The sequence below is a fragment of the Chlamydotis macqueenii genome, chromosome 3, assembly GCF_036417535.1.
Source record: "Chlamydotis macqueenii isolate bChlMac1 chromosome 3, bChlMac1.mat, whole genome shotgun sequence".
Classification (NCBI taxonomy): domain Eukaryota; kingdom Metazoa; phylum Chordata; class Aves; order Otidiformes; family Otididae; genus Chlamydotis; species Chlamydotis macqueenii.
In genome coordinates, this window is record NC_141558.1 from 42,808,393 (window position 1) to 42,832,874 (window position 24,482).

The 24,482-nt window shown below is 34.8% G+C and overlaps 1 protein-coding gene across 3 annotated transcripts; it reads left to right on the top strand.

The window, feature by feature from the left end:
• Window positions 1-1,080: 1,080 nt before the first annotated feature.
• MANEA (mannosidase endo-alpha) lies at window positions 1,081-17,084 on the top strand. 3 transcript variants are annotated; one of them, XM_086745144.1, is made up of 5 exons: window positions 1,081-1,619; window positions 7,449-8,041; window positions 11,612-11,721; window positions 14,108-14,184; window positions 14,890-17,084. In XM_086745144.1, exons 2-5 carry the CDS (start codon window positions 7,492-7,494, stop codon window positions 15,524-15,526), a joined length of 1,374 nt encoding a protein of 457 aa, XP_086601270.1. In that variant the 5' UTR covers window positions 1,081-1,619; window positions 7,449-7,491; the 3' UTR covers window positions 15,527-17,084. The 3 variants fall into 3 exon arrangements, with proteins under 3 accessions (XP_086601270.1, XP_086601271.1, XP_086601272.1); XM_086745145.1 differs by having other exon boundaries at window positions 1,081-1,551; XM_086745146.1 differs by having other exon boundaries at window positions 1,081-1,396.
• Window positions 17,085-24,482: the final 7,398 nt, after the last annotated feature.

Genomic DNA, 24,482 nt, shown 5'->3' on the forward strand with positions numbered 1-24,482 from the left:
CATTCCAAGTCTTTTCATCCACATACGAGGTGAAATACTGCCTCTGTTGAAATCAATGAGAGTTTTGCTATTAATTTCAATGAAACCGCAATTCTGGTCACTGTTTATACTCTGTTTCTCTCAGAGCTCAGAGAGATTCTTAAAAAAAAAAAAAAAAAATCAGGCAAACTACACCACAGGGATCCAGCTCATTACAATCACTTTTCATACAGCAAAGGGAATAAATGTTTTCATTCTACAGGAAAACCGTGCTGTTTACCTAGCGCAAGAATTTGTATCAGATCAACCGGAGCTGCTCATGAACAAGTGTTCTTCTTGACAGACTTCTGATGTTACAGTAGAAAATGGGTATGTAGTTTTTCATTGATTTGGTTACTGATCTCATTATGGCAAATATTTATAGCTCATTTTCACTATTTTGCAAAAAAAAAAAAAAAAGCAAGCATGCATGAAATGTTAGCGTATGAAAGACCAGTGGAACTATTTTTACAGGATTGCAATTATACGCAGTTAGAAAATGACACTGCAATAGGAGTATTTCTTACACTTCTATCCACATATTTTTTCCAGATTTATTGCCATATAGCTGACATGGTATAAAGACGGGCAATCACCCCAATGTGCTGACTTTCTCCATGCACCACCATCATGCAGGCCTCACTACCACCCTTAGCAGCGTGGAGCTGCTGCTCTTTCACATGGGCTTTATCCAGTCATCACCATTGAGGAAGTCGTTCCACAGCTGAAAAGCAACCAACAATCTAGCAAAGAACCTCAAACAACTCAACAACTTTTAGGCCTTTTGAGTAAAAAACCCACACTGAATCACTAAGCACCTGCCCAACTGCCGCAACCCCACCGCCCGCCGCCCCCGCGCATGCGCGCCCGCCGGCGCATGCGCATCTGCCTCGGTGCAGCGGGGGGCCGTCTCAGCGCCCTTCCGCGGCCTGCCTGGCCGCTGCTGCAGCGCGCCCGCGTTCCCGCCCGCTGGCCAGCGCCTCTGTTTCGGGCGGGGTGAGTAACTGCGGCCTGCGGAGCACCTGTTCTGGCGGCCCTCCCCCGGCCTCAGCTGCCCCGCGAGTGCTGCTGTCCGCCCCGGGGGCTGGGGAAGGAAGGGGAAGCGAGCCGGCGGGCCGGGCCGGGCTGGACTGGGCTGGGCGCCGCGGCGTGCGGGGTAGCCCTGGGCTCCTAGGAGTGGGCCCTGCTGGGGGCTTCTCGGGGCCGGGAGAGGCGAGGAAGGCGGCCGCCCCCGCCCGCAGGCGTGGTCGTCGGGCGGTGCCCTGCCTCCTCGCTCCTGCCAGGCCCCTCGCCCGCCGGAGAGGCGCTCGGCTTCTGGCCCGGGGCTGGTGCTTGGCCGAAGGCTCCGGCGCTTGGCTCGTCAGTGTTAGAGAAACGGGTGAGCGCTCACCGTTCGGTGGCTTGCTCCGGGAAGGCGAGCAACGCGGCAAGCTGACTTCGGCCCCCCCCCGCTTTCTTACTTTCGACTCTTGTCAAGTAGCATCGCTCTGCAGATGCCTGTGCTGTGAAGTGCTCCGGGAAGCCGGTTCGCAGGTAGCTCCCGATGAGGAAGGAGACTGAAGGTTGCTTTCTTTTCGAGGTCTGCAGCTGCTCAAAGTTAGGTGTGTGTTTCAATGTCCTTTCAAAGCAGGAGAATGCTGGCATGTTGAAATCAAATACTCTTATTTATATATTAAATATAATTGAATGCTAGAGGCTGTCTTGTCATGTTTAGAACAAAGAAAATGCAGCAGGATTGATTTTTGTTCTAGCTGCTGTCTTTCTTGCTGTCAAATCTGGTTAGCAAAAAAAAAAAAATCACATTCCCTGTTTTATGAATGGTATAGTTATCTGTGTCAGAACTGTTGTATTTCAAATACTGCTTTTTAAACTGGATGGACCAAAAATAAACCTTGTATTATTAGAAGTGCTTAAAAAATGTGTGTTTAGTATGTAAGCACAGCTATAAAGTATCTGCATGCTGAGTGTAATATCTTCTTTAATGGTTTTAAAAAGCTTTTTGGAAAATGTTTTAGAAAAAGACTTTTCCGATGCAAACACCTTTTTGAGAAATTTCTCAGGTTTTTTTGATACTGGAAACATTCCCAAGGCTCTTGCAAGGAAGATGTGGTCAGCCTCTGTTGCTTTTTTTTGTGTTCCTCAAGCCAGAATGTGCTGTGTAAATGCAGTGGTTTGGATAGACTCTTATCAGCTCTTCAGGGATGTTTACTAAATCTCACTTGGCCAATTACTTGGGAACCAAAGTAATGTTTCTAGGTACGCATCTGCACTCTAGCTCCGGAATGAAGGGCTTTGAAGGCCTAGAAGCTTCAGTTCTGTCTAGAGCTGATTTGTCACTTCATAGTTTTCAGGTTCTCAGAGCTGGGAAATCTTAGCAGAAGCTAAGCTTAGAAAACTTGGCTGAGAAGCTTTGATACCAGCTATGAGCTACCAGCCTCATTAACTTTTGGATGACCTTACCCTTGCATCAAGAAAGTCAGATTTTCAGACCACTCTTCTGAATTGCACTTTCATTTGTTATGTTTAAAGAACATCAGAACAAATAAATTATAGTATTTGCTGGTTCTTACTAAAATAGATACATCTGTTTTATCTGAACATGTTTTCTTTGCATTGTGTGTTTATCTTGTGGAATCAGTAAAACTGGAAAAAACAACACATAAAGTAGGTTATTGAAACTTGAATTATTGTATGACCAAAGTGATCTAGAATAATTACCCCCCTGTCCCCCCTTTTTTTTTTCCTTCTCTGACTAAAGAAACATCTTGATTTCAGGAAACATGATGGGGGGGGAGGGAAATATCTCTGTTGTCATCTGTCTGTACTCTTTTTTTCTTCATATGGTGGAAAGGACAAACAGAAGGTTTGCCTGCAGGATAGCTTAAGGGTATAAAAAAGCAGCAGTGAGGGAGGAAAAAGAAAACCAAACATCGCTGTCAAGTATTCAAGTATGAGCTTGAATGGGAGAGGTTATCCTTAAGGCAGACTTGCTATTAAGTTTGGAGAACAGTTTAGAAAATACTTTTGCTTTTTTCACGCGTGCAGTTTTTTTTTTTTTTCATGAAGATATTAGGTGTTTTAGGAAGAGCAATTAGAGATTTTGTACTAATATGATAAGTTTCATACTGTTTATTCTTATATAAGGAACAAATTAATTTTGAACAGAAATGGTTATGGAGGGATAAATATACTTACATTTGTTTTGTGCTTTTAAGTTTGTATAGCAGCTTACAAATGATAAGTAAAATAATTGTGTAAGATTTTTTTGGGAAATATAGGTTCTACCCTTTCCTGGTAAAGCTTCATATTTTTCTGATGTGTAGGGAAGGAAATGGTAGTATCTGTAATCATTCTGTGCTTTTAGTCTGGCCTTGAAGGTAACAATTCATGATTTGGAAAAGTGTGTGTGGTAGTGAAGAGTACATTGACAGAGATAACTGAAGATCTTGACTTCTTCAGGCACCTTTCAGTGGAAAATTTGTGAAAGGGCTTTCCATTATGGAGTAGCTGGGTGATGAAAAAAAAAAAACAAACCAATATGTAGTGTAATGCACAGAGTTAAGAAAATAATTTTACTTTCACAGTGATGACCTCTGATGCCATTTTTGCCGCTCGGGAACTAGATTTAGGGATGGTGATAATTCTGTAGTCAGGTTGCATGTGTTAGCTGTGAATTGATAGAAAGCAGAAATTTTTGGGAAAGGGATAGAAAGCAAAATTAAAAATAAAAAAAAAGAAAGAGGGGGAAAAAAAACCCAAACAATTTTATGTCCAGAATGCATGTTGAAATTCACACTGTGAGTCAAATGTGTTTCCTTGATCTCAGAAAGGAAGGATGTAGTGGAGCTGAAACAGTATGAAAAGAAACACTTCAGAAATGTTTAAGTGTATCCAGTGATAGTGATACAATATACAGACTAGAAATGTCTCTAAAGGAAAACTCAGAGAACCTGATAGAATCAATTAAATTGTTAGTGAAGTAGAAAATGTAAATAATAATAAATAAATGTAAACAAATGCTTGCTTGCTCTCCATTCTAATTTGAGAACTAGAGGCATCAAACTAAACTACCAGGTGAGTTTCTAGATGGAAGGTGTTTTTTGATATTGTACGAAGAAATTACCTTTTGTTCAGGAAGTCTCTGATCCACAAATAGTTGAAGATCCCTGACTATTCTGGTAGAGCATTGTGCTATGTTGGATCTGTTCTTTGCCCATAGGCAGGGACTGGTGGTCTTAAACTAACTCATTCTTCCTTCTGACCTGCTAAAGATGGCTTTTTTCATTCTTTTAAAATGAATTCACTAGGCAAGAGAGAGAGCTTGAACTACTTTGGCTGATACACCAACATAGGTCAACAAACTTGGGGTTAGAATCCAAAACCTACTACTAGTTAACAAGTCATTGTATGAGTCAGTCACTGTCTGCATGTGAGATTTTAATATGCATAATGCTGAAGTTATTTGGGCTGACTCTTTCCTACTGATAAAGGGAGTTTCTGTTAGATCTGAGTGCACTCAACAGTCCAAGGCAAGATGCTTCTTAAGTATGTAGGAATGACCTGTATACCTCAGTAAATTGAAGGCAGATTCTAAAGTTTGGATGTCCATGACAGAAAGACAAAATCACTGCTATGCTATCTCTAATGGCCGTTGAATCAGAAATGTGTTCTAAGATTTTTCCAGTTCCAAGTATAAACGTAATTTCAGGTAGCAGTTTCACATGGCATGTTTACTCAGTCTGTTTCCCTGATATTACTGTTCTGCTATGGCACTAGCATTGATGGGGATAATTTGTCTGTCACTGTTTCTAAAGAATAGCGCTGAAAGAGATTAAATGACATAATGCAACCGTTGCCAACCTGCAGCTCTTCAACGCAGCTCTTCAACGCAGGTCTTCAACAGTCTAGGTGTCTATGCCAGGGCTGAATTATGTCATCATCATTGAGACTGGTATCTCCTAAAAATACAAGCATTTAACACAGGTATCACTTGTTCTAGAAATTTTGCACTTTGATGTTGAGCCTCTTTTTAAGCATACTACAAGTTCGTAGTATGGTATGGTAGACCAGGGTCTGTCCTCATGCTAGTCAAGTTTTAGTAAGTATGCTGCTCGATTTTTAGTATACTTTCATGATAAATATTCCATTGAAAAAGTACTTGTTGAAATAAGAACATGGAGCACTAAGATCAATTCTTGACACTTTAGAAAAAGCACTTTATCATAGTGAAATGTTGATGCAATAGAAGAGGAATTTAGTAACAAATATGTCAAGCAAAGAATAAAAAAGAATGGTTTCTTCAATATGGAATAGGAAAGCCCAAATGAAAGACTTTATGAACATTCTAATTATAGACATTATAGTCATGAATTCTTTTTTTACAGAAGAGATGAGATAAAATAATAATTGCAGAAGTAACTTATCACGGGCAGTCCTGTATGTTGTTTGATGAAGATCAATAGCATCTGGGTTAAATTAAAGAAAACTGAGTACATTAATACATTAGCCAAGTGAATAATATTGTTTACTTGGGGGGGGGGTTGGGAGGAGAAAATGAATCCTAACCCTTTAGAAAACTTCATTGTAGACTAGAAAGACAACTGAAAAGGTCAGGAAAAATAGTAGAAGTAGTTTGAATGCATTTAAAGTTAATTTCTTATTAGAAGAAAAATGTTCTGGACTCCAAATAATCTCTTGACAGAATTCTAAGATCTTAGGATGGATTGTGAGCTATAGAAAAAAAAAACCTTCTAATTTACTGTAAAGTGGTGTGGAATCTGGTAATGAAAAGTCTTAAATGAAGTACTATAAGCATGCGTACTGTAAAATAATTTTCCCTGACAGCAGCCAAAGGTATGGTTTTGAAGTCCAGTTGGGCAAAATGAGCAGCATCGTTTTCATTCTCTTCCCTTTCCCTGTCTGTGCTATGAACTCTTTTGTTGGCATTGGTGCTGTGATATTCAGCTGAGTCACCTCTCTAAGAAAGTAAAAGTACATAGGGATTTTCTTGTTTATTGTTGAGATGTTAACAGAATTTTGCTGCTGAAGTGTATGAGTGACCTTACTGTGAAAACCAGATGAATCCTAGAAGTAACTAAAACTAGGCAGCAGGATGAACAGATTAAGATTAGAAATGGAAGCAGAACTTCCGTTTTTGGCAGTATCATACTGTTAATCTAATTCAGGCTGTATTGTTAAAAAGCATATTCTAAAATTCCTTATTTAAAATTATCACAGCAGTAACAAATAGAGTGTTGTGGCAACTGAGCTATTATTTTAATGCACTTTGACAGTAGTAAAGAGCATTGGTAGGAAACTAAGGTGAGATACTTTTTATAAAAGTATTTTAAAATGACTTGTGTATATCTCACTAAATTACACTATGATTCTAAAAAATTGAGGTCAGTGACAGAAATAGCACAGCTGTGATTCTGTATGTCTAATGGCTATTAAATCAGAAATTTTATTCTAAGATTTTCCAGTTTAGTGTTTGCAGTTTTATGCATAATCTTGTTCCACATAATTCTGTGGTAACCTAAATTTCATTAATTCCTGTTCAACATTAAACACAAGAGAGCCAGAAAAAAAGGATTAAAGTTATAAATAAAGTAATCAGGCATTCTGTTATACTGAATTAATTACCTCTACTTTCAGGGCTCAAATTTTTCTGTGTGCTGTTGGTCTTGTTTTGAACTTAGTCCTGGAATTCTACATGAAGTGAAACGCAGCTGTGACATTGTACTAACAGGCTGCCAGCAGCTAACTTACAGGCTTTCTGGTTGAGGTACATCCTTAATGCCATACTGGATTTTATTTACATAATTTAGAAAATAAATTAGGATTTTAGATCTGTGAAGTTGCAAAGCATCATTGTTTTGACTTTAATTTGGCAAAGTATTTAGTCAATATATTGGTTAACTAAACATGAAGTGGTTGATCTGAAGCCAGTAAATAGGTTAGTAAATGAAACCTGTATTCTGAACATAAACTGTACTTCTGTCGTCTCCCATTTTGTTCTTTACTCTTGTTCTGCTATGTTATTCTCCTTCCATGACTTCTGCTTTTTTTTCATTCTATTTTCTGTGCTATTTCTATCAGACTTGTTGAAACATGATAGTTCTGAAACAATGTAATCAGAATTTCAATTTCATGCGATTTATTTGGGTTAGGAAAACAATGAAGTTCAAAAGTAAGATGTTTCATAAAATATGTGAGTCCTTGGTGGTAGAACCTCAGAACCTGACATTCTCAAATGCAGGAATGTTTTTTGTTCTGCTCCCCCCAACCCTGCAAAGAGCTATTAGTTATGCAGTCAGTGTATGTGTCACATTAGTCTTCGTATTCTATTATATAGAAACTTTATGAAGCATTTCATACTGTTGAATTAGGTAATAAGAATTCTGACTGTAAAATATTTGTCTTTTGATCAGTTGCAGCCAAAATCCTTCTGTTTGGATTCTGAACTATGACATCATGGCAAGGTTTCGCAGAAGAACATGCATCATTTTGTTACTTTTTATTTTGTTTATATGCTCCATAATGATGGCTTTGAAGACCCTGAGACCTGACAGAGCTGGCTTTGGGGATCCATTTGGACTCGGTTTGTTGCCTGAGCTTCAACAACGGACAGTGCTGTTAGACAGTAAACAGAATTCACTAAATAGGGTTCAAGGAGATACTGTAACACATGTCAGTAATTTACATGGTATCACAGTCAATACTATGAAAGCATCTATGCCTCCTGTAAACAAGCTGGAAGAAGAGCTATCTTCTCCTAATTACAACTTTCATATATTCTACTATAGTTGGTATGGGAATCCACAGTTTGATGGTAAATATATTCACTGGAACCATCCATTGTTGCCACATTGGGATCCCAAAATTGCAAACAATTATCCAAAGGGAAGACATAATCCTCCTGAGGACATTGGGGCCAACTTTTATCCTGAGCTCGGATCTTACAGTTCCAAAGACCCTTCTGTCATAGAAGCCCACATGAAACAAATGCGTTCAGCTTCAACTGGTAATGAATGTTAACGTTTCAGCATGTTGTTCATTTATCCTGCCTTAAATATGTGAATGAACACAACTGACCCATTCTTCCATTTTTCTCTGTGGTTCTGGAAATGTCTGAAACTAGTAAATGTCTTTGTATTTCTGAGTTTTAACCCCCAACTGAAACCTACATCTTCAAAGCTGTGTCTGATGAGTGTAACAGCACAGAAACGTAAGAACTATATTTGTAATCCTGTAGGTGCATGTGTTTCATGACTTACTGTTAAGCACTGGTATATAGAAAATATAGAAACCATTGCTAGAATATATTGTCTGTGTATTATATTTTTGGAGAATACTTCAGTTTTAAGAACAGGTTTCAGTAAATCATTTTAACACAGTTATGGAGCATTCTGTTCAAATAGGAGTACAGGTTTTTTTTTTTTCTGAATTCTTTCTGTGTAATAACAATTTTGTATTAATTCATATGTCAAGGAGCACGTAGGATTATAGCTTTTGTACAGTTTATATTTTATGCAGTGTATTTATAGGTGTTCTCATTAGCTATGGAAATGTCTAATCCAAACCTTTTCGAACTCAGGTACAATAGTTTCAGTGTAGTTAATTATAGTTTATTTCTTTGTCCAAAAGTATCTTTTTTCAAATACAAATTTATGTTCCCTTTCTCTAAATAAGATGGACCATATACATCAGAATATTAAATATATTTTTGTGTCATTGTTTGTTGCTGGGCTTTATGATCCTTTTCATGTTCATCTTCCTTAAAATAAGCAGTCATACAGGCTAATATTAAACTCTGAACAGCTTCTCTAAATGTAGCTGGAGGAACATGACCATTCAGAAGGCTAATTACCTTGAATTGAATCACTTGTTCACCTGATCATTAAGTTTTGATGGAATTGTTATCTTCCCGTTAGTAGTTTACTTCGTGGTTGTTTTCTCCCAGTTTTTAACCAAACCTGTATTTTGTACAAGGGTTAATACAAACATAGGATTTTTTTTCACCCTTTTCAGCAGTACAATACCAGCAACAGTTGTTGCAGAGAAATCTCAGGTGTTAGTTCCCAGTAAGCACTTTTTTAGTCTTACCTAAAGCGAAATAATGCATGATAGTGTGATGAAAGCAGAGAGGGCACTTGTAGCTTTCGAAGAATCTGTGATGTTTCTCATCCTCTTAATACAAGTGTCTAATAAGGCTGAACTGGTGGAAATGGTGCCAGATACTAGGAAAAAATGCCTTACAAAATAAATTTTGGTGGGTTTTTTTAGTAGCTTAAGTTAGTTTTCCATTTAAAATTCAGAAATGTGAATGAGTAGTTCATGCTTCCTTTGACATACTCTGTAACATATTACTGATATATGTCAAAAGGGATATTTTTTTTTTCTGCTGTTATTCTGACTTATGGATTTAAGTACACTTGAATTTGTTCTCTTCCATCTGGATTTGACCAACATAAATAATAGATTTTTTTTTTCCTCAGGTCATTACTTAAAATATTGTATTTTTTTTAAAATAAGAATTATACTTTGTTCATTTTCTGTGTACTCTGAGGGGGACTGTTTACAGTTTCTTCTTTTTATCTCTTAGCCAATGTCTAATCCATTACTGTGTTTTACATTCAATCAAATAATAATTTTTTTCTAGCCTTTTTTTGAGCCTTTATCAAGGATCTTACAAAAGGAGAAAAATGTAAGTAGTTCTTTCAGCCAATGTTATGTAATGATCAAAGACATGAGATTGGAGCAGCAGGAGTCTCATGCAATGCTTCCTTGTATTCTTCTTATATTTTACAATTCTTTCCTTATTTATTAATTTCCTAATTTTTAACGTATTAATACAATAGATTTTATTCCTCAGATTGCTTTGTGAAATTTATTTTTTTGTACCAACTTACTTTTGTGGTAGTCCAGTTTGAAGACTTTCATTTGTCTTGAATTACTCTACTCTGTTTTGAAACGTGTTTATGCTGTTGTTTTTGGCCCATCCTTTGAGCCCATCCTTTTTTAGACTCCTAAAGTGGTACATAACTTTGTTTTAACTACAGGAAAAAAAAAATATTAAGTCATCTTTGTCAGGCAAAGGCCAATGCAGATGTGAATTTAGGTTCCTTGATGAATAATTGTCTCCTGAAATTTTCCCTGTTTCGTAAAGTTGTAGAAGAGGATCTTGACAGATGTTGTATTCAAGATACTTTGAGTGTAACCAGAGTTGTTTGCTGCTGTTCTGCTTGTTGTTTACCTCTTACTCATTTAAATTTTGTTGTGTTTCTTTATGTGGGATAAAAGATAGGGTGATAAAATGCAGTAAAATATTGCCTTTTTCTTGTCCTTGAGCAGCCTATCTCTTGTGATAGTCTGTTATTTGTGATTCACTTTTTGATAAAATGTGGAGAGAATGTGCTGAGGGTAGGTGAACTAACTACTACGTATAGTGAGTGGTTTTGATGTTAGAAGATGATTGTTTATTCACTCTAATTTATGCTTTCTTTTTTATAATTTTGGACTTGTTTGTTTGGAAGTTAGTCAGAAATGTTACAATGTTAATAAAATAGATTTAATTTAGAGTATATACTTCCCTATCTCAGTGACCTGATTTTTTATACTTAAATCTTTACCTAGTTAAAAAGAAACACATGGACTTATTCTTCCCTATATTTTAGTAATGTTAGGAAAATATTCCTACATCAATATTTCATATATTTCTTTCTGTCTTACCTTCTTATTGATATTATTTCCAGCTACACACCTAAAAGGTTTAACTTATTTATCTGACAGCATTTTATTTTAAAAGGGAAGAGTTTAGGCTTTCGGAAGAGGTATGTGGCCTTTTGCTTTCACAGGGAGCATCAGGAAAATTTACAGTATAGGGACATTGTACTTGTTGTTATCTTTTTTTGACAGGAATAGTAACATCCTTAAAGCACTGAGAGTTACTCAAGCATTTTTTAAGTAGTGAATGAAAAAAAAAAAATTTGCGTAGTTGGAAGGGTGGTTTACACAAAGTAACTGCTTTTAGCAAGAAGAAAGGTTGTGGAATTACAGTCACTGCTTCTAATATGAAATGGTGGTTTTGTGGTAGAGCCAGAGGTAGAATGCAGAAATATGGTGGGAAATAAAGTTTCATAAAATAAGAATCTCTTTCATCACATGCATAGCCTTCATCTTAGAGTGTTATCTAACCCTGTGTATTGTGATATTCTCTGGCTGTACTGTGGCATAGCTATAATGCCTTAGCTGGGAGCATTCTCCACCTCTTGGTACAACCTGGAGGTTAGGATGCTGTGCTGAAAAATGGGAGAGAACAGCTCTAAGTGTTAGGCCTGGGACACTGAGCACAGGTATGTTCCCTTGACAGGTGATCTTAACAGTTTGTTTTGTTGTCTTTTAAACAAAGAAAAAAGTTAAAATCCACTCTGAGAATACTGAGGTTTTGTAATTGGTTAAAAAGTAATTTGAAATTCTGGCTTATATTCTGTAGATTTCACATCAAACAATAATTATTAACTCATGACAATGTTATAGGATACATGTTATATGCTAAACAACATAATTTAAAACTTAAGTTTTGTATTTTCAGGTGTAATAGTGCTTTCGTGGTACCCACCAGGTATGGCTGATGAAAATGGAGAACCAACTGATGATTTGGTGCCTGTTATTTTGGATTATGCACACAAATATAATCTAAAGGTAAATTATTTTTAAGATGCATGAAATAGGACTACTTAGGAAAATAAACCTTGCTACGTTTGACTCATGCTGTAGAGCAGCGAGGCTTATCATGTAATGGTGGCTTCTGTTTCTGTCTCCTACTATGCTGCACTTCTTTTGGGTCATAGAAGCAGGTATAAGTGCCCTTTGAATTACACTGAATTTTTATAAGACCTAAGCAATATTGCTGTATAAATAGAATAAATATAATAATCTGCCTTTTTCTGTTTTGGTTTGAATCTAAAGCTTACAGAATCAATCACAGTGTTGTGGATTTTTTTTTTTTCTTTTTATGAGGCAGGTTTTAAAATTACATTGTTTTCAAATGCGTTGAGGGAAGTATTACATCTTTCAAAATACTATGGAATACAATGTTCTATAAACTAAGGAACTTTGAAAAAGAAGAAAGACTAACCTCATTTTTTGCATTACCACATAACTCACTGGCACCTGATCACAGAGGTCAGGAGCAGGCATCTGTGAGTAATAAGAAGGGATTTAGAAGTTCTAGTTTGAACAAATGTCTATTCCAGAAGGCAGAAGGAACACTTGCCTTGGACAGTAAGGTCAGAGAGGTGCTACTCTGACTTCAGGTTGCTCCAGGGCATGACAGGATAGAAAGGTTAAATTACAGGCTTCCTGAAATGGGTGAAATATCAAATCAATTAAAGACTATGTGGATTGATAGTAGAATCTAAAATCATTGTTTGATTTTGTTTCTTTGTAGAATAAAACTTGCATTTTCCTTTGGGATGAAGAAAATATGCATTGCCTTTTAGTCTTGCCAAGTAATAAATTTGAGGGTTTTTCAAATTATCTAAGTATCTGTATATGTTTCATCTCTGGAGAGTGTTGTCTGTATTGAGGACTAAAAATATAGGCTGTTCATCTGCTCTGGTTTTAGTTCGTCATGCAAGTTGCAGATTCTCAGAGAAATTTCCTGTCACTAGTAGCAACTATGTATTCTTTAACAAGCAGGAGGAAAACAGGAAGGTTAAATCAGATACAGAAGTAGTTTTGAAACTGTTAAAAATGCTGTGTGAATTGTACTATGTGTCCTAAGTTGCACATACCTAATAGTAAAGTATTAAAAAAAAAAAAAGCATCCTTCCCCAAAGTATTCATATCATCTGATGAAGCTTGCTCTTACCTAAAAGATCATGTTGACATTCAAGTCTCTCACAGGAGCCAAGGCAAAATGAAATAAGCTGTCAAGGAAAATGCATGCAATAGTATGGTAATGATTGGAACATGGACAGAATGGCTGTTATTGCTTAGAATAATTATTGTAGTATCTATACTTAATGTCTGTATTCCCAGTGAATGCTGCCTAGTAAGTTATTACAGGTAAATGTTAAGAATGTCAGTAGATCAAAAGTAACATACAAAATACATTTCTATTATGTCTGCTAAGTACAAGTCTGCTAAAAGATATGTCCTTTTGATTTGCCTTGTTTTGATAGTTGGAAATGAAATATTAAATTATAGTGCTCTTCAGCCCGTCCTGTCATTTCTAGTGATTTAGTCTACACTCTTTTTTTTTTTTTTTTTTTTTTTTAATGGTTTGTACCTGATAGAGATGGATATTTGCTATATAACGGAAATTTGCTACTGTACAGGGTTGTTGAAGACTTTACAAATGCATTCTGCTGTAAAATTGCTTCTGAAAAACTAGTTGCTTCAATTCATGTAATATACTCTCCCATTTAATTGTATATTTGAAAACAAAGGCATTTTTACATTGAAATGCCTTCACGTGTATGAGTTAAATAATTCCGTAAGCTCCAAGCTTGAAATTCAGAGCAGCAGCAGTATATTATATTAGATTTAGTCCCAAGTGTCTATTGCTGTTGATAAATCTATAAAATTTTAAATTGAAGTTTTCATATCCCATATCTTAAAATCTGTATTGACACTGAAAACTTTCCTTGGAGATCTATCAATAGCAAATTTAATACATTATTTAGAAATTAAATATTAAAATGTTTCATTGGTTAATCAGTTCTTTGACATTCAGATAGATAATATTTTATTTAAGTTTTTAGTTTCTGCTGTAGTTTCAGTTTTCTGAAGCATGCTTACTACTCACTGTAGCCTAGGGAAAACAAAAGCAGTATTTTGTTTTAATGTAAAAAAATAAATATTAACTCTATTACCAAACTTCCTTGGATGTGATACTTCTAATCTTAGCAGTGCAGGAGTTGAATTAGGCTTGTATTATTCTCAGAATAGACTAACAAAAACGTTGGCTCTGTAGAGAAGAACTGTATTTAATGTGACTTGTACTTGCTTCATATACTACGCAGTGCCCATGTATTCATTTGTATTTTAAGGCTGTGTTGCTCTTACTGTCTTAATCTTTCAGGTCACTTTTCATATTGAACCTTACAAAGATAGAGATGATCGCAGTATGTACCACAATGTCAAATACATCATTGACAAGTGAGTGCTTTCAGAATGGTTTCCTTTGGGGTTTGTTTACATGCTGGTTTAGGGGACTTCTGTATATTGTCTAAAGCTTGGAAGAATGTATAAAAGTCTGTACTGATACTGAAGAAAAATAGAAGAAACTTTTTTCTTATTTCAGTGATACATAACTTAGTCTGTTTTTTAAAATATTGAAGTGTGATTTTTACATAGATAATTGTGAATTGCTTTCAACATTCATTAGTATCATAAGTCATGATACTTCAGATTAAAGCAGTTAAAATATTAGCTGCATGGTATATAAATTAAACATACATTTTAATAGTGACAAACAAGCCACTAGAGCTTTAATATGTTGACCTGTAATGATTTAAACTCAGCTTGACAAATGCTATACAGCTACTAGTTGTTTTGTTTATCAATGATAATTAGACTGTCTTAGTTTGTACTAAGTTAGAGAATTGCTCTTCAGGGAAGGCTAATGTCTACAGTGGAGTTTAACACTAAGTTACTATTCTGTAGTAATCTAAAGGTTCTTTGCAGATTCATTATTTAATACTTCAGCAAACACTGGACTGAAAATGGGTATGAATTGCTATATTCTGAAGAGCATGCATTGTCTTTTTAAATTAGTTTTTAGGACAAGTCTTCAGCTTAGATAGTAAAATGGTATTTTCCAAATGGCAGATTTTGTCTTAACAATACTTTTTTGCTTTATAGATATGGAGGCCATCCAGCCTTTTACAGACATAAGACCAGCACAGGCAGACTTCTTCCCATGTTTTATGTTTATGATTCTTACGTAACAATTCCTGAAATATGGGCAAATCTATTAACTGTTTCTGGATCCCAGACTATTCGAAATACTCCATATGATGCGTTATTCATTGCACTTCTTGTAGAAGAAAGACATAAGCATGACATACACAGAAGTGGGTTTGATGGAATGTACACGTACTTTGCCACCAATGGCTTCTCCTATGGCTCATCTCATCATAACTGGGCAAGTTTAAAAGCCTTTTGTGATAGTAACAACTTAATGTTTATTCCAAGTGTGGGACCAGGGTATATTGATACCAGTATCCGACCGTGGAACAACCACAACACCCGTAATCGTGTCAATGGGAAGTACTATGAGACTGCCTTCAGTGCAGCCCTTTTGGTGCGACCAGAAATTATTTCTATTACATCTTTTAATGAATGGCATGAGGGAACTCAGATTGAAAAAGCTGTCCCCAAACGGACTGGGCAGGTGGTTTACCTTGATTATAAACCCCATAAACCAAATGTTTACCTAGAGCTTACTCAGAAGTGGTCTGAGAAGTACAGAAAAGAACAAGAACAGTGGCTTATGTGAGCTGTTGCTGCTGCAGTTGTTTCCTAACACATTGACTACATTGAGAAAGAAATTAAGAGATGAAAAATATGTTATTAAAAGTCATTATATCTCTTGAATGTACATGCACTACTACTGAATTGAATTTTGAAGGGTAAAAAGATGATAATATTGGCATTTCTGTATTATTGGTTATTGTAGTTCAAGAATATTCAGGGAAAATGCTGGGGGTTTTTGTCTTTTTTTTTTCTTTTTGTTTTTCTCAAACGTCTTAACTTGCATGATGAGCTTCCAGAACATCTGCATGGGATAACTCTACATGACCAAAGTAGGACCACAATTTGACATAGACTTACTTCCTTTATTCTTGTTCTTGTGTTTCTAATCAAAGTGGTGCTGTAATCTATTTTTTTTATCCTAGTAGCTTCTTGCATGTCTGTAGTGCGTGGAATAATCTACATCTACTGTTTTTAATGCTTTGCACAGAGGGAGTTCTTGACATATGACTAGCTTGTGGTAAAATCACTGAAGAGGTATGTGCAATGCAACACTAATGGTTTTCAGTTAAAAAAAAAATGAAAAAAGAAAAAAAGAAAAGTATTTGAAAGATTGAGTTCCAAAGAAGGGCTGAAATATTTCTAGTTTACTTCTATTTGTTCTTTTCAGTACATGGTGCAGACTTTTGCAGATTATGGGATACTGACCAGTAACACAATTTTTTCTATTTAACTTTGAATTTAAAAAAAAACAACAAAAAAAATTATTGAAACTGAGAGTGGAGAAGATTTTTCTTGAGCAGGGAAAAACCCCTAAACATGTAAAAAAATACTAAAGCTTCCGTTGTTGTATGTTGTCTGCGAATTGACTGCAGACATGGATGTAGTGTGTTTACTTAAAAAGTTTAAAGATTTTAAAGCTAGTCTTACTAGTCCTAAAATCCTACAATAAGTATAATTTTAGGAAATACATTTTTTATTTCTGATTTAGGAGCAATTTAGTTTGATAGCAATGACAGCAACTACCTATTAGTTTAATTTGGAATCTGAGACTTCTGTTTTTCATATAGTTCATCTGAGTTTCAGAATAGTAGATACTAAAATCTTGTTATCATACAGATAAGCTCCCTACCAATGCTACCTTTAATACTGTGGTGTGGCTAGAAATGAGTACTTTCAGACCTGAGAGTCTCACCTTTCAAATGTTGTGATTATTAACTGGTTTTCTTAATGAAGCTTGAAAGAATCAAGTTGTGTGGATGTGTCTCCTCAGTAATTCTTTTTTTTTTTTCATGAAACTTCATAGAAAAGTCCCTAATTTTGGAATAGTAGAAGTTGCAATATTTTGTTTATTTGCAGCAAATGTTTAATCTGTAGCAAAGTAGCTTTCTTAGGGTTTTTTTTTTTGATGTATTTATATACAAGGTGCTGATCCTGTGTTTTAGTTTATATGCTGGAACTGCTGTGACCACTAGAATTCCACTGATTTCAACAGGACCCATGGAAATTACACTCTTTACTCAGTTCTCACAGTAAACTGTTCATGAAGTTGTAAGGTGAATGTGAGGACTCCTGGTTAAAAAAAGGAAACAAACCAAAACAGTATGGCTGGTTTTTTGGGGTTTTTTTTTTTTTGTTTTTTGTTTTTCTCCCCCAGAAACACTTGTCATTCCACATAAACTTAAGCTAGTTACTACTAATATTTTTAGAGTCTTTCTGGTACAAAAAAATGTTTGTTTATGTATCTTTCACTTATTTATAATTTAATTCTCTTGCCATTTCTCTGCAGTTGTTAAAGAGATGAGGTGTCATATAATGCCCTCAGCTACTTGGAAAAAAATGCAGAAATTGGATGACAGGTACATAACCTGTCATGTTGAAGTGTGCCTCTAGAGTTACCGGAGTCTTATTAACTTCATATTTTTTTTACATTTTCCTACTGTATTTCTGCAAACTCCAAAGTGCTTCTGAAAGAAATGTTTACTAATGCTTATTTTGTTTTACTTGTGCTCAGGAGGATAAACTGAAGTAGATATATGTATGACCACAGTCACAAAATAGCATCAGAGATGTATGAAGCACTTGCTAGATTTTTACCACTTCCAAGTTAACCACTCATTCACTTTGTTAAGGAAACTGATTTATCTGTTTTTACTATAAATCCCTTAAATAGCTGTACATACTTTGTTTTTATTTGTTATATGTTTATGCTTTTACAGCCCAAAGAGCTCACGTATTTATTTTAAATTTGAGGGAATTATTAATTTTGTTGCGTATTAATATTGCATATATTATTAAAAATCTTCTGAAATCAAATCTTTTGAAAGACAAGTCTGTTTGTTTTACCTTTGCTTAAACTTTTGTCATCACTAGTCTTTTCTCAATATAGTTGTCTGGGTACTTTACTAGTTGTGACAACCTTGCATGCAGCTTTCAGCTCCTTACTTTCCCTTGGTGGCAGTTTTTCTCCGTGAATATAAAAGTTGCTCCTTTTGTTGCTGTTTATAGAAATGTTTGAATTTTGTTCTAGGGTATTGTACAAATGAGGTGATTGATCTTGTTTAAAATATAATTTGTAGTAATAGTGTCATGGATCTTCATTACTCTGAAAGACTTCTGTAATTGCTGTAAAGGTATAATTTAGCTCTTGCCATGAAGTGATACGGGCCATGACACTAGTGTCTCATGGGATCTTTAGAAGAGTTTACAGAATTTCTGTAGAAAAGACTGAAAACTAAGTGCCTAGAAATTCATGGCCCCTGAGCACTTACTATATTTTTATGTGCTTGATGTGTTTTAAAATATAAATATGCAACCCGATAAAATATTTCAGAATTTAGAATTTAATTTGATAATCGTAAGGAGAGCTGATGGAATAGCAGCTACCACAACTACCCTGTCTGCCTGCCCAATACTTTATCTTTACTTAAAGCAAATATTAATGCTACTTCTTGTTATAGAAGATGGAGTGTTTTGCTGATGGACTGCTGCTGCAGTCATGATGGTTTTTTTTGAAATTTGAGTAAAAATAGATCTGTGGGAGAGGATTTGTACAAATGCAAAGGAATAAGATTGTTAGAAGTGCACAGTTATTGGGGTGAGGGAGAGGGAAGGAGAATGTATTTAGAAAGTGATTGCCCCAAGCTTTACAGTTACAGTAAAAAAAAAAAAAAAATAATTAGGAGGGAGGGAAGTATATTTATCAGAAGTTTCAGATCTGAAATGGAATGTAAGGGATATCTAGATTCTATTTCATTTTGGCTTCACACTCCTATTATTTCTTGACTAATTGGAAAAAAAAATTGTAATGATTACTTTTAGTATTTTTACACTGTTTAATTGCATTGGACTCATCTTGTTGTAGTACTTAGAGTGATACACTACATTTATAGAGATCAGGCAAGAAACACTATGGGAGGTTTTAACAGAGATCATGCCATACTATACCTCTGCAAATATAGAAATACCTGAAGTTATCAATCACCTACTACTGACTGAGCATCCCCAGAGCAGAAGTGATTTCTAAGACAAGTAGCAAGTCTTTGTGGTAAAAGAAAACTTATTTTTAAAAGAAAAATTAATTTCTGCTTCTGTCAGTTGTGATCAAGTGAATTGTTTTAGTTCTGAGAGCTATCTCAGAACTGAAGCTTAACACATCTTATTTGAAATTTATATTACGTCTTGTATAGTAGTGCATGTTTCTCAACTCTGTAGACTTCTACTGAAAGAACACGTGCATATGCTGTTAGTATTTCAGCAGCAAGCTGCAGATTATTGTGAATGTAGTTCCTGTACTGATCTTCATCGTATTTGTTGAGTGCCTTTTGAGGTCCCAATGATTTGTCTCTTAAGAGGTTGTTGAAGCAGAAGGGTCTTCAGTGAACTTATTTTTATTATGAAACTTGATGTGTATACACTTTGCATGATTTGAATTAACATGTTTTACACGTGGCTCCTGGGTTCTCATGAAAACATTTCACAGGAGTGTTTTCAGCACTGTGTTACTAGTAGGAGAACGTCTCTCTGGGCACATGGACAAGGACTCATTGTAACTTAGGGCACTTTTTTTGTTAATGTTATGTACCTGAAAAGAGGAAATAAAGTATTACAGACATATTATTTACCACTTAATGTAAGCTGAAAACCCCTGTCCCAGTCTTAAGTTATTTTAGAAGTATTGGTCTTCATCTTTCTACTTGCTTAAGGTAGTGTCAGTTTTTTATTTATCTTTTATTTCTGACCAGTATGTTAAATGATGCATAAACTTTTCAAGTTATTGTGTTTCTAAGACTTCATAATTGTAATATTCAGTAAAGAAAATCTATAAGATTGTTGGCACTGCAGAAAAGTCTGATATGAATTTAATATTATATAGCTATGATTTTGTTGTGAATGGATAGTGTATCTTTGCTATGTATTGAAAATGAATAAAAAAAAAAAAAACAAACCACATTTCTTTTAATACCCTACCTGCCTGTGGCAGAGATGTATTTGCTTACATCCGTATATAAAAACAAGTGCGTGTGTGCGTCTATTTATATATATATTATATATGTGCATATAACTGAAGTCATTATTTTTAAAGTACTATATGATTGTATTAAAATTACAGGCTGGATTCTGCTACTTTTAAGTAAGCAATGTTTTTAATTCCCTATAATGTTTACAGAAAACCTAGTTGCTTATGTATGCTTTCATGAACAATAAATACATGCCCAAAAAGTGTAATTTAAATGGAGTGTGTGATAACATTTTTTTAATAATAGGAGTTTAGAAAGGTAATTTTTATTTTTCTATTACAATATTTGCGTAGAATTTAATTAAACCAAAAACAACAGGCTTACCACAGTGTTTTTAAACAGACAATACTCCTGAAGTTTTTAGGTCTATTTGTATTACATCTTTGTAAACTACTATGTGATTTCACTAGTGCATAGTGCTGCAGGTATCTTTGAGTCCCAAGGTATAACTGTATTTTGACAAAGTAAAATTGAAGTTTACAGTTCATACAGAATTTTAAGAAGGATGGATGCACGAATAATTAGCCTTGCAGGAGAATAGTTTACAACTGAATACTACAATGGGGTCAAAGTAGTATTTGTTATGTTCTGATAGTACATTGTGCCGTTCAGGTATAAAAACACTAGAAGGTAAGGATTGCCATTTTACATAAGTTTCACAGAAATGTGAAATTACCTTCTTGATATTTGAAAAATGTACCTTGTTATTCCCAGCAAATAACTACATTGGTAAAAAAGCAATTCAAGGTAATTCACACACATACTCAGTACTGTGAACTTCTGTACATGAATCAAAGGTATTTTAAAATGTTGAATAATTACATCATTTCATATTTATTTTGTGTATCACAGTGTAAGTGACTCTTCCCTGTAGGTAAGGTAGAATATTTAGCTCCGTGATGCAAATGATTTCCTAAAAATTTCCTCTCTCATGAAATGCAAAAGGTAATCAACACAAGGTGTACTTGAAATTTGAACTTGTGTACATACCTGTAATTGACACTTTAGCAGGAGACTGTGAAGTACTTCTGCATTTTGGTAAGTAAAATATCTCCAGGGTATTTTGTTCACTTCATGTGAATTTAGCAGAAAGAAAGAAAGAACACACTATTTATTGCTTTTTTTTTTTAATCTAATCTGATCACTTTCTATACAGTTTATGGAATGTATATTCAATAAATTATTTGTGTGAAAGATAAGGAAGAAAGACTACATTCATCTTTGTTTTCTTCAGCTGGGCAGTGTAGGCAGAGGAAACAGTAATACAATAAAAAGCACCTATAGCTTTCATTTTTTAAGCTTCAGTTTAGTCACGTTTTAAAAATACCGTGAAAATAATGGAATATCCAGAAGTTTAATACAATAAGAATCTGAAAAAAATAATTCCCTGACCCTCTTTACTTGTAGGTTTGGAGTAAAAATATCTTGTGCCTGTCATAATTGTTTCAATACTTTACAAATAGAAAGGTACGTTCTGATAAGCTGGAGACAAGAAAGAAAATACTTACATTATCATACAGTGTGATAATCATACTGAAAGTGATGAGAATTCTTTTCTGTTTATTCCATTATTGCTACTATTCAAAGCTGGCTTAGCACATTCAAAACAGAGGACTTCTTAAAAATGGATTCTGATCTTAGAATATATGTATGCACTTTTTTCCATTTCTACATGAAAAATGTAGCTGCACTTGTTTGATAAAGGAGATCTAGTGCAGTTTTAAGCAGTTCCCAGATCTGTGCCTGTCAGTGTTCATGGATCCAGAATGGCTCTCGTCTTCATCCTAGCAGCTGAGCAGTGTGGATAGTCAGAAGTAATCAGTTTATTTAAGTTCACTTCTTAGAATCTTTTATGTAAAAGTATGGATATAAATTTACTGAACTTCTCCTAATTAGAGAATTTTGATAATTATTAAATGGAACAGCTTTCAACGTAGATTATAATGTAGCAAAAGTGTACATGGAGTAAAAATCCACATTGGAGAAAAATAAATATCTTTTATTAGATAATGTTGACATCTGCTATTGTATTCAGAGCTGATTTACTACTTTTACAAAATAAGTATTGTTTTTACACTGCATCTCATATCTACTTAGAATATGTAAAATATACATTTTTATTTAGTTAGAATAGATTTTTAAAATAAACTTCCAAGAGCTGTGTTGCTAGCTCTGCATAAAGCTAAAACAGTAACAGGTGGTTTGTCATTTGTCACTTTTTTAATAACTTGAAATGAGCAGTACGCATCTGAGAGCAGGACCTGGCCCTTCAGAGTTGGTTTTATAACTTAAAGTCATTGCTATGGAAACACAGCATGATCTCTCAAGACTGATTTCTAAAACTGCAGTGTGATTCAACAAATAGAGAACAAACCAGAACTCCAGTTGTATTTAGAATACTAGTGGGAAATTTCACTGCCAGTTTGTTGTGATTTTAATGGAAATTTCTTGGAAAATTCTCATGTACTATGGTGGAAAATACTTTTGTTGTAAAGCTAAGATTGACTACTTGTTAAGGTCAGATAGCCAGTTAAGATTTGATAGGTATGAATTTATACATTGCAACATATATATTTCAACAATGCAATATTTTATAATGTCATTACCACTAATCAAAATAATTTAATAACAATTAATTTGTTTTTGAAATATTTATTTTTAAAAGCTGATAACCTCAGAAAGCAATGTTACTCTATTAGTAGCATTACTAAGATTTTTCAGGGGAGAAAGAAGTAGCCAGACATTTACTTTGTGAGAAGCTCAGCAGTCCTTAAATTGCCTCATAAGTGATTCTTGGTGGGTACACACATTTTATTCCAGGTGAGTGAGTGAAGGATCTGCTTTCAAAAAATACATTCTGAAAGCACAAATGGAAATCAGCATTAGTCGTACTGTTAGCATACTAAAAGTACATCTGCTCTGCTATTTAGGTCCAGCCTTTGGCAAGCTTCCTGTTGTACTACTAGCATTTGGAATTTATTGCATGTTTGTACATTTTTTTTTTTTTTTTCAGAAAGCATTAGAGAACAAGCACAAAGCAGAAATTTTAAAATTCCATTGCAGTAACATGACATTGAAAAAGATAAGCTGCATAGAAGTGAGGAAAATAGCGAAGAGATGTCAAAGTGATAAAATGTCTGAAGGCTATATGCAGGCAGTATAACCATATGCAGATTATTACACCAAACAGAAAAGATTTTTAAAAGAACCGGAAGAAGTTCATATACTCAAACAACAGAATAAAGAAAAGGCATCTTTCAAATGAAGATTCTGTCCAAATGATAAAACCAATAAAAAGCCTAAGTTTTGACATTAATGAAGGCAGGCTAAAAATATCTCACACCAAACTTAGAGGAACAATTTCCTAAACCTAAAAAAAAACAATAATAAACTTTTTTATTATTATTTTTTTATTTTCCCCAGAAGAAGATACAGCAAACACAGTAGGCAAGACATAATACAATATTAAGACAAAATTTTAAAAATACTTAAGAGACCTGTGTACTAGAGGCATCATTAATGTCTATTTCTAAAACACGTCACAGGCAGACAGAAAGGTGATAGTGTGCTGGTAGAGCTGACAGATAACAGAGCAATAAAAGGAGCTTTCAAAGAAGATAAGGCTGTAGTAGAGAAGTTTAAAGTGTTTTGTATCTATGTTTATTGCAGAAGAGGTTAAAGTTTTCCATGCTGGATCCAGTATTCGTTGGTGATTAATCTGAAGAAATATTCTAAGCTGAAATGTCATGCAAGTAATTATTGAATGGATCGATAAAATGAACAGCAATAAATCACCCAGTCTCAATAGCACTCAGTCAGGAGTTTTCAAGGAACTCAAATATGTTTTAACTGTTAAGGTGTTAAAAATATTGGATACTCTGTTGTATGGGGAGGAAATGAGGAATATGTATCAATTTTAAGAAGACTTCTAGGAGGGATGCTGGGGACTATAGATGAGTCTGACATCCATACTGGATTAAAAAAGTAGCAATAACAGTCATTTAAGATAGGTGTATTGGACAATATCGATATGGCTTTTCCAAAGTGAAGTCATGCACCACAAATCCATTACGTTTTTGAAAGTGCAGTTGAAAATGTGGTCAAGAACAAGAGGCTTTCAGCAAGGTGCTTAGCCTTCAGAAGATACTAAATTGTTAAATAAGTAGAGGGAAGAATCTTAAATAGATTAGTTGCCAGTAAAAGTTAAGAAACAGATAATAAAAATGTTTAACTTACATAGAAGCAGACAGGTACTGGTTAGGTCCCAAAGAAACCTGTACTGACAATTGTGCTGTTCAGAAAGTACTTAAACAAAAAAAACAAACAAATACCAAAAAACCAAAACCTATTTACTAGTGATACACAATTTTTGAAGATAATAAAAATTAAGCCCTAATTATGTAAGACTAACAAATAAAGTGATAAAATGGCAGCTGGAAAAACAATGTTGACAGATATGTA